We start from the raw sequence: 14852 nt of genomic DNA on the forward strand, positions 1-14852 counted from the left end.
AAAAAAAAAAAAAAAAAAAAAAAAAAAAAAAAAAAAAAAAAAAAGAAAAAAAAAGAAAAAGCGCCGCTCACCGCAGTTGGAGTTTTTTTCCCCCGCGCATCCCGCCCCCGCGGGCGGGCGGAGGCGGTGCCGGGCCCCCGCGGCGCCGCTCCCGCCCTCGGTCGGCCCCGCTCCGTGCGCTCGCTCCGCGGCGCTCGGCGGCGGTCGGGATGGCCCGGCGGGCGGGCTGGGGGCTCTGGGCCGCGCTGGGCTGCGGGCTGTGCCTGCTGGCGGGCGGGCAGGAGCCGTGGCGGCAGCTCATCCAGTGGGAGAACAACGGCCGCGTTTACAGCCTCCTCAACAGCGGCGCCGAGTACGTCCCGCCGGGGCAGGAGCGCCCGCCCGGCAGCCGCTTGTTGCTGGCGGGGGCGGCGGGCAGCGTCCGCCGGCAGGCTCCGGGCTCCGGGACCGTGCGGGGACAGGCGAGACACCCCTTCGGCTTCGGGCAGGTGCCCGAGAACTGGCGGGAGGGCCCGGTGGGCGACGGCGCGGCCGCGCAGCGGCGACCGCCCGCCCGCGCGCGCCAGCCTTCATCCTCCTCAGCATCGTCAGCATCAGCATCAGCATCATCCTTCGCGTACGCCTCGGCGGGGCAGCCGCCGTACCCCCAGTACCCCTTCGCCCCGCAGTACGAGCCCTACGAGGCGCCCCGGGCCTACGACGAGGCGTTCACCTATTACCGGAGCACCGGGACCGGCGGGGCGGCCGTGGCGGCGGGGGCGGCGGCGGGGGCCAGCGTGGTGTACCCCTTCCAGCCCCGCGCCCGCCACGAGGACTACGGCGAGGAGCAGAGCCCCTACAGAGCCCACTACCCGCCGCCAGAACGGCCCTACATTCCTGCCGTGCCCCAGCCGGTGGACGGGCTGGACCGGCGGTATTCCCATAGTTTGTACCACGACACCGGGATTGCACCGGAGCAGAGCCCGGACTCGTACGCCAACCAACAAGCCGTCAACCACGGCGCGGCCTCCACGGATAACCTCCAGGCGGCCGTCGGGACGGGGTACGGGGGTCAGTACCCGCCCTACGAGCCGCAGCCGCCGTTCCGGGCGGTGGAGCCGTACGGGGTCCCTCGTCCCGAGTCCTACCTGCCTGCCAGGAGCCTCGAAATCCCCCAGGCTGTCCCTGATAGCCAAGCTCGGGTCAGCGTGGGCAGCGTCTACAGGCCCAGCCACGGTGGACGGGGTGAGTTTGGGGGGCACCCTGGGGTGGGTGGCAGGTCCCCTGGGTGGGATGTGCCCTGGGTGCTTTGTTATTCCCGAGGGCAGAGTCCTCTTCGTCCGTGTCTGATGCCAGTCACTCTTCAAGGATGCTGCCCCAGTGTTGTGGGGACAAATGTGGCTGAGAGGTCACCGAGGGACTGTTGGACACCCTACATGTTTTAGGAGTGATGTTTGAGGTGGTGAAGAACGGAGAGGAAAGGGAAGGGACGTGAAGGAGCAAGTCCCAGTGTGGGATCTGGCCTTGATGTGGGTCTGTGCCATGTCCCAGGGCATCTCGTACTTGTGGGATGGGTCTGTGCTGTGGCATGAGGGGACACTGTGCTCGTGGGGTGGGTATGTGCCATGTCCCGGGCCACCCTGCCTGCGTGGGGTGGGTCTGTGCCGTGGGTTGGGGTCACACCGTGCTCCTGGGGTGTCTGGATGCCACATCTCAGGTCATCCTGTATCCACGGGGTGGCTGTGTGCCGTGGGCTGAGGGCTTGCCGTACTCCTGGGGTAGGACAGTGCTGTATCCCGGGTCACCCTGGCCGTGTGCCCTGTGCCGGGTACACTCAGCTCAGATGGATGGATGGATCTGCGCTGCCTCAGCCAGGGACAGTCACTCCCAGTGCTCCCCCTTGCCGGCCACACCGGGGCCGCAGCAGGGGACCGAGGTCACAGCAGGGACACCCTTGTTTCATGTCCCACTGACCCCGATCCTGGTGAAATCCTGTGGCTTTCAGCTGAACCTTGCCAAGAGTGTTTTTGCTCCATGGTAAGTTTGGAAGCAAGGCTGGAGGGTGTGAGGAGCAGCAGCCTGGGGGATCAGCCTGTCCCTTGGGAAGCCCATCTCAGCTGGAGCCTCTGACCAGTCTGACCCCATAACCCATCCAGCCCCATCCCTGGTTTCTGGGAAAAACCCATCCCAGAGGATTTGGGCTGGGGGAAGCGTTCATCCCAGCCCTGCCTGTTGCATGCGAGTGAGTAAACACAGCAAGAGCAGCCGGGCTGGGTCAGCCCAAGGTCCAGCTGGGAGAGAGCTCAGGGACAGGGTTTGTACAGAGGATCTTCCTCTGGATCCCCGCTGGCCTCACCAGGAGCAGCCTCTCCTGCTGGGCATGGGGTGTGGGGGGCAATGGGTACCGGAGGTGAGGGATGAGGGGGGTGAAGTGTGTGAGGATGTGGGATGCAGGGGCAAGGGATACAGGGATGAGGAATGCTGGCAGTCCCGTGCCTCTGCGAGGGACGCCTGGGGACAGCTGCCCTGCAGATGACCCAAAGCAGCAGAGGGAAAGGGGAAGACGCCTGCCAAGTTTGTCGTCTCCCTGTTGGCAATGGCTGTGTCCTTCAAGGATCCGTGGGAGCTGGGCCAGGAGGTGACGGCGCTGTGGCTCCACCAGGGGAATCAGGGTGCTCGTGGGTGGGTCAGCAACCCTCGTTGGTCCATCCGCATCCACCTCTCAGTGCCGGAGCCCCTGGCCTCCTTCACATTTTTCCTTAATAAATCTAAAGGCAGGAATAAAGATCATCCAAGCAATTTAGAGAGGTGGCCTGGCCTCTCCTCTGGGTCACTTGCTGCTCTCTCCAGCTGAGCTTTGTTTAGGGAAAGCTGTCACCTCCCTGGGGCTCACCAAAAGCCCCTCCAAACCTGTCACCTGCAGGGCCACCCTTCAGGATGGTTTCTTAATTGGTCCAAACACTTCATAAAGCCGAATCAGATGTTAATTATGTGTCTAAGCTCTTTAAGAGCCTCTTAATCCCACCCGGCTCTGCAAGGAATGTGCAGCATTCCTGGCCCCTCGCTGGGGTACCTGGGGGGTTAATTAAGCAATTAGATCCCACCAGCTTTTATGAGAGGGTTTATTGGGGCTTGTGTGAGCACAGTGGATTGTCCACCTCCCTCCACCCAAACCAGATGGAGATATCTTGGAAGATGAGTTGGAATAGTTTCCAGTCCTAAATCTGTAGGTGACCAAGCCATGGTGGAGGTGGGAGAGGAGCATCTCTGTGTGGGTTGGCCAAGGGAGGCGGACTCTGGGCCAAGGAGATGGGGAGGAGACCTCAGACGTCTTTATGTCTCCTGCTCACAACCCAAGGGTCACCCAAATCTTGCTCTGGGGCTGTATCACCTCAGGCCAGAGTGCCTCCCCTCTCATGAGGTTTGGACAAGGTGCTGGTTCCCAGCAGGGCTTCCCACTCTTGACTGACCCCTAGGAGGCATCTCCAGGGGCTTCCTCACCCTGACCCCTGCTTGGATCCCATGTCCAGAAGGGTTTTTCACCTTGACCTCATGGAATGGATCACCCAGGGTTGGTGTTGGAATGAAAGTGGGTTTTGGGAATTCCATGGGGTGATAGGGATTTTGTTACCCACTAAACTTCAGTTGTGGTGTCACCTGAGGGTACCATCACCCATTGATGGGGCACCTGGGCCAGGAGATGATGGTCTTCCTGGGAATGTCTTCCTTTGGTGGGTTTGGAGGTCAGTTTGGGTTGATTTCAGGTGTTTAACAATGAGCTGGGGATGCCAAGATTCAGTGGGGATGAAGGGGGATGTTAGGAGGTGCTGGAGGAGGGATTCTGCAGGAATGGGGTGGGATGGGATGAAGGGGTGCACCAGAGGGTGCTGGAGGAGGGATGCTGTGGGGATGCTGCATGGATGGGGTGGGATGGCATGGGATGAGGTGGGATGGCATGGGATGGAATGAAGGGGAGTATCATGAGGTGCTAGAGGAGGGATGCTGCAGGGATGGGGTGGAGGGATGAAGGGGTGCATTGGGAGGTGCTGGAGCTGGGATGCTGCAGGGGTGATATGGGATGAAGGAATAATGGGGTGTCAGTCACTCAGGGTGTCCCCATGTCCCCATCCCCGCCACTAAAACCACCCTGCTTTGGTGCTCCTGCCTCTCCAGGGCTGGGACCCAGCACTGTCGGGCACAGGGAGGAGAAGCAGCTGCCCTCTCGGAAAACTGCTGGAGCTGGGATTTTTGGGCTAAGCCCGGCACACCTGCACAAACAGCGCGGCGGGAGCGGGCCGGCCTTTTTTTATTATTCTAATTTTCACGGTGAAGAAGAAGGAAATCTTCTCTGGCAGCTCCCAGGGCAGGCCGAGGGGCCGAGGAGGAAAAACAAACATTTTCCTGCTGTGGTTGTCCCGTTTCGGAGGCGATGGCGGGGGGGGCTGCCAGGGCTCTCACTTGGAGGAGGTGGGAAAACGCTGCCTCAGCAAAAAAAAGTCAGGATTTGGCCAGCTGGGATGGGGACAGTTGGGTTCCCTGCTGTGCTGAGGGGACATTTGTAGGGTGGCAAGGCCGGATCCTGCCATCCCATTAACTCCAGCGACTCCGGCACTTGCGGTTTGACCCTTCACTGCTGAAAGTCAGGCGCGAGACCCTACAATAACAGCGGGGCCATCCAGGGCGAGCTCCGTCGTGGGGGGAAAATAAAACTCCCCGTTGGTAAAGGAGTCGGATTTCTCTCTGGAGCGTCCAAGAATTTATTATAAACAACAGTGGGGAGGAAAAGCTGTTTTATAAATGATGACAAATGTTCCTCTCGCAGGCCCCGGGGTCGTTCTCCGTTGCTTTTTTTATTATTAATTTTTTTAAGGGAGGGGGGGGAAAGTCTTTCCAAGCCCTCCTGATTTTCTTGCCCCCGGTTTGTGAGGCCCCCCCTGGGCATTACATCAGCAGCGATGACCAAGCGAGCGGGGCAGGAAACGAGCTCCAATGGAGTGACGTGATCCCTCGAGGGAAGGCAGGCCCAGAAACAAGGAGGCATTGTTCTTCTTGTCCAAGGAAAAATAGGGAAAAAAAGGGAAAAAAAAGGAAATGTGCTGGAAACTGTCTGGGGGCAAAGAGCGGGTGGGGCTGGAGCCCCTGGGTGCCTTGAAAGGGGGTGGGGACAAGGATGAGGATGGGAATGGGGATGAGGATGATGGGGATGAGAGTGGGGACAGGAGCCAGGATAGGGATGGGCAGGAAGGTGAGGATGGGAGAGGGGTGGGCAAGAGGAGATGAGGATGAGGAGTGATGATGGGGATGGGGATGAAGATGGAAACAGGACTGGGGATGGGGATGGGCATGGGCATGGGGATGGGAAGGTGGAAGAGGATGAAGGGTGAAGATAGGGATGGTGATGAGGATGGGAATGAGGATGGGGACAGGGATTGGGATGAGGAGAGGGCTGGGTGTGAGGGTGGGGATGAGGAAGGGGATGAGGGGTGAAGACGGGCATGGGGATGAGAATGAGGATGAAGATGGGAACAGGGATGGGGATGAGGATGGGGACAGGGATGGAGAGGAAGATGAGGAGAGGGATGGGGAGGGGGGTTGGCATGAGTATGAGTATAGGGGAGTGGAAGGGGATGAGGGTGGGGACTGGGACAGGGATGGGGTTGAAGATAGGGATGAGAATTAGGAGAGGGATGGGCATGAGGACAGGGATGGGAAGGGGATGAGGATAAGGAGTGAAGATAGGAATGGCCTTGAAGAGGGGGACGGGAACGGGGATGGGGATGGATGAGGAGGAGGGTGGGAATGGCAATTAGGATGGGCATGTGGGAAAGGAGGAGGGGCAAGGATGGCGATGGGATGGGGACAGGGGTGGGGACAAGGATGGGGGATGAGGGTGGAGATTGGTTGCAGATGGAGATGGGCAGGAGGACAGGGATGGGGATGAGAACAGTGCTAAGGATGGGAATGGGGTAGGCTGGCGAGCCTGCAGCAAGGACAGACCCTAAGCAGAGGTTGTTGCGGAGCAGGACTTTGCAGAGGGCTGGCAGAAGGGAAACTGAGGCACAGAGTGCCTGGGGAGTATCCCTCCCTCTCCCAATCCTTCTTGAGGGGCAGATGCTGGGGCATTTTCTGGGTCAGTGGTGGCGGAGGAGCCTTTGGGAAGGGGAGGTGTGAAAGGGCATTGCTGGGGGGAAGTTCCAGCTCCGTTAGGGCTCCATAATAGTTTTGGAAACTGAGGTAGCCCCTGCCTGTCCCTACATCTGTCTGTCTGTCTATCTGTCTGCCTGTCACAGGTCTCTTCAGTGTGGCCCCGAGGAACTGTTGAGAATTCAAGGAGATGAGGGATAACAGCAAGGGCTTCCTGGGGTTAGCTCTGCACTTTCACCCCTGTTTTGGGGTGAAAAACAGGAAACGGGGAAGGAAATAGGGATTCTCCTATCTTGGGGGTCATGTCACCCCTGTCCCTGACTGCCACAGGGGTGGGAGGCTCAGGAGAACCCCAGAATCTCTCTCAGGGGGGCCGGGCAGGGCTGAGTGTAATCGCTTCCAGGAGGGTGGGTTGAGCAATCCCGCTGTAGGAAAATGGAGGATTGGGATTTGCCAGCGGGAGCTGGGAGGGAAGGGGAGGGGAAGGGAGGATTTTCCATCTGCAGCTTAAAATTAAAAAAACGTGGCGGTGACCGAAGGAAAGCTTCCCCCCCCCTTGGCCGCTTCGAGGAGAGGACTGTGGTGTCCCCAAGCCTTGTCCCCAGGCCCTGTCCCCATCCTCAGGGCTGTCCCCAAGCCCTGTCCCCGTCCTCAGGGCTGTCCTCATCCTCCTGGCAGGTCTCCCCGACTTGGTGCCGGACCCCAACTATGTGCAGGCGTCCACCTACGTGCAGAGAGCTCACCTGTACTCGCTGCGCTGCGCCGCCGAGGAGAAGTGCCTGGCCAGGTAGGAGCAGCTTTCCTGGGGGTGACATGTGGCCTGGGATGAGGGGGACATGGGGACACAGCGGGGAGAGAGGGGGTACCCGGGTAGTGGAAGGGGGGATGTGCTGATAGGGGAGGAGGATGAAGGTGGGGGATGAAAGGGAAAAGGGGAGGGGAGAGAGAGGAGGGATGGGGAAGGAGGAAAAGGATGAAGGAGGAGGGTGGAGGGCAGCAGAAAGAAAGGAGAAAGGGAAGAGGAAAAGGGAAGGGGAAGAATAGGAAAGAGGGATGGGGAAGGGAATGATAGGAAAGAGGAAAAGGGAATAGAAGAGGGATGGGAAAGAAGGAGAAGGATGAGGGAAAGGATGGAGGAGAAGAAGGGAAGGGGAAAGGGAAGGGAAAGGAGGAGGAAAGAAGTGGATGGGAGAAGGAAAGGGGAAAGGGAAGCAAAGAGGAAAGGGGAAAGGAAAGGGGAAGGAGAAGGATGAAGGAAAGAGGTAAGGAGAGGAAAGAGGAAAGGGGAAGAAGGATGAAGAAGAGGGGAAAGGAGAGAAGGAAAGAGGGAAGGGGAAAGGAAAGGGCAAAGGGAAGAGCAAAGCAAAGCATGATGGAAGGTGTCTGGTGGGTTCTCTCCTTTTTTCCTTATTTCCTTTTCCACGGAGGAAACTCTCCCTACAGAGGCGCTCGCTGGGGATTTCCCTCCTCGGGGTGCCAGGGCTGACACTCCACCCTGCACCTGGGGGGCTTCTGTCCCCCCGGGGCTGGGGCTGAGGGGACGTGGGGTTTGACCCTCCCTGATGTCCCCAGCACTGCCTACACCCCCGAAGCCACCGACTACGACGTGCGGGTGCTCCTGCGGTTTCCCCAGCGGGTGAAGAACCAGGGCACGGCCGATTTCCTGCCCAGCCGGCCCCGGCACAGCTGGGAGTGGCACAGCTGCCACCAGTGAGTGTCCCCACCCCACCTCCCCTCCATCAACCAACTTTTGGGGGCAGCTCTAAGGCTTTTTAATGGCATTTCCCCCGTTTTGTGGCTTTGCTTTGAGATCTTGGTGGGAGGGGGGTCATTGCCACTTGTCCCTAGAGCCAGCACGCTCCTGCAATTAATGTCCCCAGGGAGGGAGCTGGAAAGCTGCTGGGGACCCAGTGTTGATGAGGAGCCCCCAAAATCACATCTGGGGAGGGAGTGGCGTCATTCTGGGAGTCACCCTGACTGCCATCCCCCCTCCATCCCCAGGCACTACCACAGCATGGATGAGTTCAGCCACTATGACCTGCTGGATGCCACCACGGGCAGGAAGGTGGCCGAGGGCCACAAGGCCAGTTTCTGCCTGGAGGACACCACCTGCGATTTCGGCAACCTGAAGCGCTACGCCTGCACCTCCCACACCCAGGTGACCTTGGGGGGGGCTGGGGGAAGAGGCTGCTCGGGGTTCACCCCCTCCCCAGCACACCTGAACCCCCCTTTTCTCCTCACAGGGCTTGAGCCCGGGTTGCTATGACACCTACAACGCCGACATCGACTGCCAGTGGATCGATATAACGGATGTGCAGCCGGGCAACTATGTCTTGAAGGTGGCCAGGGGCCTCGGGGGAGATCTCTGGGGCAAATATTCCTGTTTTGGGGGTGGCTTGGGGTCTTCCAACCATCGTGTTCAGGACCTTCTTTGGTGGCGTCCCTTTAACGTGGGTTTAGGTGCTGCTCGTCCCCCCTCTTACTAATTTTTTGGGGGTGTTTTTTCCTTCCCTTTTGCCCATTTTTAGGTTCAAGTGAACCCCAAATACATCGTCCTGGAGTCAGACTTCACCAACAACGTGGTGAGGTGCAACATCCACTACACCGGACGCTACGTCTCCACAACAAACTGCAAAATTTCCCAGTAAGGAGATGGCCATGTGTCCTTCCCCACCCTTCTCTTCCTTATGTCCTGCTCTGTTTTTCCCTTGGCCATCAGAAAAAAAACAGTTGGGGGTCGGACCCGAGTGGTTTAATTCCTTTTTTCCTCCCTTCCATCTGTGTTTTCTCTGTGAACATAAAAAAAAAAAAAAGAAGCTGGATTTGGCCAATGGTGGGGCTGGGGGTTGGTGTCTCGCTCCCTTTTGGGATGTTGATACTGAATTTTCTGGGATTTTGTTTTCTTTTCTTTCAGATCTTGATGGGAGCAGGGCCAGAGGGATGTCACCTGCCTCAGCCTCTGTCCCCTCTTCAAAAAGAAAGCCTGAGCTCCTCTGCCCCACCAGAGACCCTGGAGCCCACCAGCAGCTCCTCGAGACACAGACTGCCCCCCCCTGCCCTGAAAAACCCCCCATGCCTTCACATTAAAAGGAGGGGAAGCCAGAATGACTCTTTGAAATTTTTTTTATACTTAACTTTTCTTTAATCTTAGTTTTTTACCATTTCCTGAGGGGATCCAATGCTGGGTTTTAGCTGGAATAAAGGCAGGGACCCATAAGTGCTGTATAATGATGTAAATCCATACTAGCTCTGTAGTCCTTAACCCCTTTGGCTTTATTTTTTTTTTGGGGGGGGGTCTCTGGCCATGCCGTGTTTCCCCAGGGGGAAGAAGACAGCCTGGATTTGGAGCTGCTGCCCCAGGAAGGATACTTGGCCCCTCTTTTTGAGGTGGCTGCCACGCCAGGATGCTCCAGGCACTTTTGGGACTGAAGGTGCTGGAAATCCCATCACCTTTAATGGAGAAATCTCTCTGTCTGCCCAGCTTTTATAAACACAGAGAGTCCTTGAGATGACTGGAAAGCTTGGTTTATTATTTTTATTATTATTAATGTTATTGTTATTTTCACAAGCTTTAAAACCAGAGATCATTAAAACACGTTGCTTTTGAGGGGTTGGTGTTTGACCGAGGCCACGGTGGCACCGAGGGACGTCCCTGGATGTCCTTGGGCCATCCAGGAGGGGAATCTCTCCTGAGAGATGACTGTTGTCCTTTGATCCTGGATGGTGGGGACCAAGGGGCACAACTCATGGGGAGATGGGAAGGATGGACTCCTCAGGACCACCACCACCCCCCCCGTGCTTGTTGCTGCCTGCCTGGATTGGAGAGGGGGTGTGGGACATGGCCACCCTCTTGTGACATCCTGTGGCTCTGGGAGCTGCAGCCCTGTCACCACACCCCACTGCTGGGTCCTTTTCCCCCCCTTCCACAGCCTGTCCCCCCCAGCCTTGTGTCCCCCTCAATCACTCCTGTTCCCCCACAAGCCCTGTGTCCCCCTCAATCACTCCTGTCCCTCCCAAGCCCTGTGTCTCCCTCAATCACTCCTGTCCCCACCTCCTCCCGTATCCCCCGTCCCCAAATCACGCCCCCTGTTAGCCGCGCCTCTCTCCCGCCTATATAAGCCCCGCCCGCGCCACTCCCCCCTCCCTTTCCCCCCTTCCCAACGCTGGTTCTCGCACAAGGCCCGATCCCGGAGGCCCATCCCGGGATGCGGGAGCCCAGCGCGGGGCCGTGTTCTCCGGGGCCGTGTTCTCCGGGGCCGTGTTGTCTCCGGGGCCGTGTTCTCCGGGGCCGTGCTGTCCGGGGCCGTGTGTTCCCCGGGGCCGTGTGTTCCCTGGGGCCGTGTTCTCCGGGGCCGTGTGTTCCCCGGGGCCGTGCTGTCCGGGGCCGTGCTGTCCGGGGCCGTGTTATCCAGGGCCGTGTGTTCCCCAGGGCCGGGCCGGGGGCAGCGGGCGGGGCGGTGGCTGCAGTGCCCGCTCGCGGCCGGGAGGTGGCGATCGCGCGGCGCGGGACGGGACGGGGACCCCCGGGCGGGACCCCCGGGCGGGAGGAGGTTTGGGGGATACCCCCCTCCGGTATCCGGAGCTTAAACTATTGTAATGAAAGACAATAAAGCTGCTGTGTTCTCCTGCTGCTGCTCTGTTGTTGTTCTGGTATTATTATTTTATCCTGTTATTGTGCTATTCTTTTAAGGTGTTATCGTATTTTAGCTCTATTATTCTGATGTTTTTACTTTTTTTATTCTATTATGCTCTTATTACGTATACAATGTTTATTAAATAAAGGTGGTAGGGCAGGGGCTGGGACTGAAACACAGACTGTGGGGCTGGAGGGGACATGAAGGCCCTGGGGCTGGTGCCAGACACAAAGCCATGTTGGAGTGATGGAAATGCTATGGCTGGAGCTGAAATAAATCCGGTAGGAAAGGGGATGGAGCTGCCTGGGGGGCTCCTAGGCAGTAAATGCCATCTAAGAGGTCTGCAGGGGCTGTTCCTGGAACCCTGCAGGGCTGGTGCAGCCCAACTCACCATTGAGATCATCTGGGCTGGGCCCTGCAACCCCTTCCCCCAGGAGTGGTGACAAGGCCAGGAAACCCACCTGGAATTCCTCTAGGGTGAGGGGACTGTCCCCCACGTCCCCCATGATTGGGGCCATTCCAAAACTGAGCCTCAGAAAGGGCTGAAACCCAGGTAGAGATGTCGGGGCCCTCCCCTGGCACTGGGGGCTCCCAGGGGTGGATGCTCCCTTCCAGCCACGTCCCTGGGATGCTGTCGCAGAGGGAGCACCACGGACTCAGTTTGTCCTTCCCAGGATTTATTGGGCTCTGGCCCCACGCTCAGGCCTGAGCACGGGTGCACCTCCTGCTGCCCACGCCGATGGCCAGCACAGCTGCTGCCAGCCCCACACCGGCCACCACGCAGAGCAGCACCGTCCCCACGCCGAGCACGGCCGTCACCCCGCCTGGAAAATCAAGGGGAGTGTCACCGCTTGCCACTGGGGCCGTGTCACAGGGGTACATCCAGTGGGGACTCACCCTGACCACCCTCCTGCTGCCGTCCCCCCGCGCCCGGCTCCATCGAGAGCAGCACGGGGCCGATGACCACGTCAGCTTCAGCCTCTTTCCCTAGGGAGGAAGGAGCGATGAGGCTTGTCCTGCCACTCTGGGCTGTCCCTTCTGTCCCCACGGGGACCTTACCCTTGGTGTCGTGGCGGCGGAAGCGGTGGCTGGGCCATCGCTCCAGGGGGTTGAGGCTCCGGGAGAGCGCAGGGGACCCACAGTTGCCCATCTCGCAGCAGCTGCAGATGTCCCGGGTGCCTTCCACGGGTGCCCAGCTGGAGCAGGGTGGGAAGATTGTCACCAGATCCACCCGTGGCACCCACAGAGCATTCACCCCCCCAAATCTTGGTCCATGACCCATCCCTATGCTGCGCCAGGGCTGTGGGATGCTGGTGGGGACCTTCCTGGATGTGCCCCATCCTGGCAAGGCAGCTACTCACGTGTTTCTAGCTTTGTTGAAGGAGCAAGCCTTGTTCAGGGGGTCTGGGGTTTGGTCTGCTGGGGTCACCTTCAGGTGACAGGTGATGTAGATCTGTGGGGAGGGAAGGGAGAGAGGTAGGCACCTGCTGGTGGGGACAGTGGCTGTTTTTGGGGCTGGCAGGGGACACACAGCCTTACCAGGTTCCTGGTGTCCCCTGCGAACCTGAAGACATCGATCCTGAAGCGCAGCATGTCCTCCCGGGGCCGGGGGGTGATGAAGGCAGAGCTGGTGTCATCCAACCTCCCATCAACCAGGCACCTGGGGTGGGATGGGGTGGAGTGGAGGGGTCAGCACCCTGCTGGATTCCCCCCCCACACCCCGCATGTCCCGGGGCTCACCCGTTGAAGTCGATGATGGTGTAGTGGGGCGAGGAGTCAGTGCCGGGGCTGAGGGCGGCCACACAGCTGTCCACGAACAGCCGCAGGGGCACGTGGCTCTCGGTGCCCACCTCCGCTTGGATGTTGAGGACATCGCCCAGTTGGAAACCGGTGAAGGGTCTCTCGGCACTCCAGTCGTCTGCAAGGGGTGACAACAAAGAGGGGGTGGCTCTGTTTGTCCCCAGGTCCTCATGGGAGCAAAGCACAAAAGCAGAAGCAATGGGGTTTGCCGGGGTGTCCCCAGTGGGGTGCTGGGGAGCTCTCTTGCACTGGGAAAAGGTGGAAAGTCCCCATCCACGGGTCAGTATGGCTTCCTACTTACCATTCATGAGGCGCAGGGAGAACACCAGCTTCTCCTCTGCTGACAGCGTGGAGCTGAAGGGAGCCCAGGTGGGCCGGATGGCGTTGCTGCTCACGTTCTCCCTCCTGGGCAGGGACCACCATGCATCAGGATACTGCCCCGTGCCGATCCCCAGGGAGCAGGGTGGGGGTATCGAGGGCAGGAAGGCCTCACCTGGGGTAGTGGCACTCGATGGGGATGATGGCAGGGTTGGTGCGGATGATGACGGGGTTGCTGGCAGGGCTGGGGTCGTAGTTGAGCAGCGTGCGGTAAATGAGGGAATTCGGTGTGATCTGGGCACAAAAGCATTGAGATGCCATTGGAGAGGCCACTCCCCACCCTCAGCACCACCACCAGGCCACGTATCCAGCCTTTCCCAACTGGAAACGCTGGGGAAATCCAAAGAAAGGGGGGGAAAGGAGATGGAGAAGGAGAACTGTTCTATTCTCAGTGAGTTAAACTAATGGGCTGAAACATGAGTGAATGGGTCTGATTGTGAAATGGGTTAAATGGCTTTGTGCTATCTGCATGGCTCCAGCCAAGTGGGCACAGCAGCTGTAGGAAAAATGCTCCAGTTTGGGGGAAATACCTGCTCGTCCTTCCCCTGGGCTGTTCCTCAACGGTGCTCTGCATCCTACACCCGGAGCTCCCCCAGACCCTCAGGGGATGCCCGGTGCACAGCCCTTGGGGCTGCTCCAGGAGGAGGGAGAGCCAGACGGGATCCCGGGACCGGGGGACGCAGTGCAAGGGAGAAGGTCTTACCTGCACGGTGCTGCCGCACTCGTGGAGGCCGGCGGTGAAGGTGACGGTGTTGTGGGCGCGGCTCAGCGAGGAATGCTTGCACGCCGCCGGCCCCAGCGTCAGGTCTGCCGCGCTGACCAGGCGGCCGGTGCCGAAGAGGTCCCTGTGCACCGTCACCACCAGCTGAGCCTCCTGGCACTGCACCGTCACCGGGTGCTGCCTGTAGGTCCCTGGAGACGGGGAGTCCCCCACCCAGGACCAGGTGTTGGAGTCTGCCCGCGCCTCGCGGCTCGCCGGGTCACCCCAGGAGAAGTCCCAGGGTGGGTAGGCAGCCACCTCGCCCGCCGCCCAGCAGAGAAGAGAGAGGATCAAGCTGCTTTCGGGTCCCATCCCTCCTTCTTCCAGCAAACCCTGGCACAGAGGACTGGGGCTGCTCCTTCAGCCTTTATATCCCCTCAGAAGCAGGAGCCGTCTGCCCCCGGGCTCCCGTTTGGGGGCCAATGGCACCCAAAGGGCGGCCCTCGTGGGTGCGGGGAGAGGGGAGGCATGACCCCGTCATTTCCGGGGTGCCGGGACCCCCTGCCCCCGGGCTGCCCAAGGCAAGAGCAAACATCCTCGTCAGCCTCTTTGGGGAAGTTGTTTATAAAACTCAGCAGAAGCCGGAGACGGGGAGACGGGTACAAAGTGACTTGTTTAGGTTAGAAGGTGATAAGGGGCTTTTCAAGGCTGCTGCGGGGGTGACAGCAGTAGGGAGAGCAGGGTCCATGATCCCAAATCCCGGGAACCATCCCAGCCTGGCACCATTGGCCCCCCTGGGACTTTGGTTTTCCACTCAGATGCTGATGGGGGGGGCAGCAGCCCACATGTTCACAGTTCGATCCCAAAGGTGGGCTCTGTGCATCCCCCTGCTCTCAGAAAGGCCAGGATGGGGGTGTTGGGTCAGCAGCAATGATGCAGAGCCCTCACCACTGTCACAAGCGTGGCTGTTCTCAGTGGGGGCCCAACACCCCATGTTTCAACCTCAGCAGTGAGGTCAGAGCCCCAATCATTCCTTTTTATCTCTGTTGCCCTTCCCTGGCTCTTTCCGTTATATTTGTTTTGATACCTTCAGGGAAAGGGGCCTGGTGAGAACAGGGAAAGCTGCTTGAAAAGAAATCTTATAGACTTTCAAGCCTTGTTATTTATTAAACTCATTATTATGGGGTTATTTAATTATATATATTATTACAAGGCTC

The 14852-nt window shown here is 59.1% G+C and overlaps 2 protein-coding genes across 2 annotated transcripts; one reads left to right on the top strand and one right to left on the bottom strand.

Moving 5' to 3' along the window:
* Positions 1-209: 209 nt before the first annotated feature.
* On the top strand, positions 210-9695 carry LOXL1 (lysyl oxidase like 1). The gene is made up of 7 exons (XM_017816730.1): positions 210-1224; positions 6802-6910; positions 7696-7833; positions 8125-8281; positions 8367-8462; positions 8652-8767; positions 9038-9695. Exons 1-7 carry the CDS (start codon positions 210-212, stop codon positions 9042-9044), a joined length of 1638 nt encoding a protein of 545 aa, XP_017672219.1. The 3' UTR covers positions 9045-9695.
* A 1930-nt stretch (positions 9696-11625) lies between these two features.
* Positions 11626-14007, bottom strand: LOC108498251 (zona pellucida sperm-binding protein 3-like). The gene is made up of 8 exons (XM_017816731.1): positions 13639-14007; positions 13051-13169; positions 12859-12962; positions 12498-12675; positions 12297-12417; positions 12119-12210; positions 11817-11953; positions 11626-11738 (listed from the first exon to the last, which is right to left on the bottom strand). The coding sequence occupies exons 1-8, from the start codon at positions 14005-14007 to the stop codon at positions 11626-11628; spliced, it is 1233 nt and encodes a 410-aa protein (XP_017672220.1).
* Positions 14008-14852: the final 845 nt, after the last annotated feature.

The sequence above is a fragment of the Lepidothrix coronata genome, unplaced genomic scaffold (genome assembly GCF_001604755.1).
Source record: "Lepidothrix coronata isolate B3197 unplaced genomic scaffold, Lepidothrix_coronata-1.0 Scaffold58, whole genome shotgun sequence".
Classification (NCBI taxonomy): Eukaryota; Metazoa; Chordata; class Aves; order Passeriformes; family Pipridae; genus Lepidothrix; species Lepidothrix coronata.

Coding starts and splice junctions, on each gene's coding strand:
- LOXL1 (XM_017816730.1), top strand. CDS start 210: ATGGCCCGGCGGGCGGGCTGGGGGCTCTGGGCCGCGCTGGGCTGCGGG. Junction 6,911..7,695: donor GAGGAGAAGTGCCTGGCCAG/GTAGGAGCAGCT, acceptor TGATGTCCCCAG/CACTGCCTACACCCCCGAAG. Junction 7,834..8,124: donor GAGTGGCACAGCTGCCACCA/GTGAGTGTCCCC, acceptor CTCCATCCCCAG/GCACTACCACAGCATGGATG.
- LOC108498251 (XM_017816731.1), bottom strand. CDS start 14,007: ATGGGACCCGAAAGCAGCTTGATCCTCTCTCTTCTCTGCTGGGCGGCG. Junction 13,170..13,638: donor AGTGCGGCAGCACCGTGCAG/GTAAGACCTTCT, acceptor TTTTGTGCCCAG/ATCACACCGAATTCCCTCAT. Junction 12,418..12,497: donor ACCATCATCGACTTCAACGG/GTGAGCCCCGGG, acceptor ATCCCACCCCAG/GTGCCTGGTTGATGGGAGGT.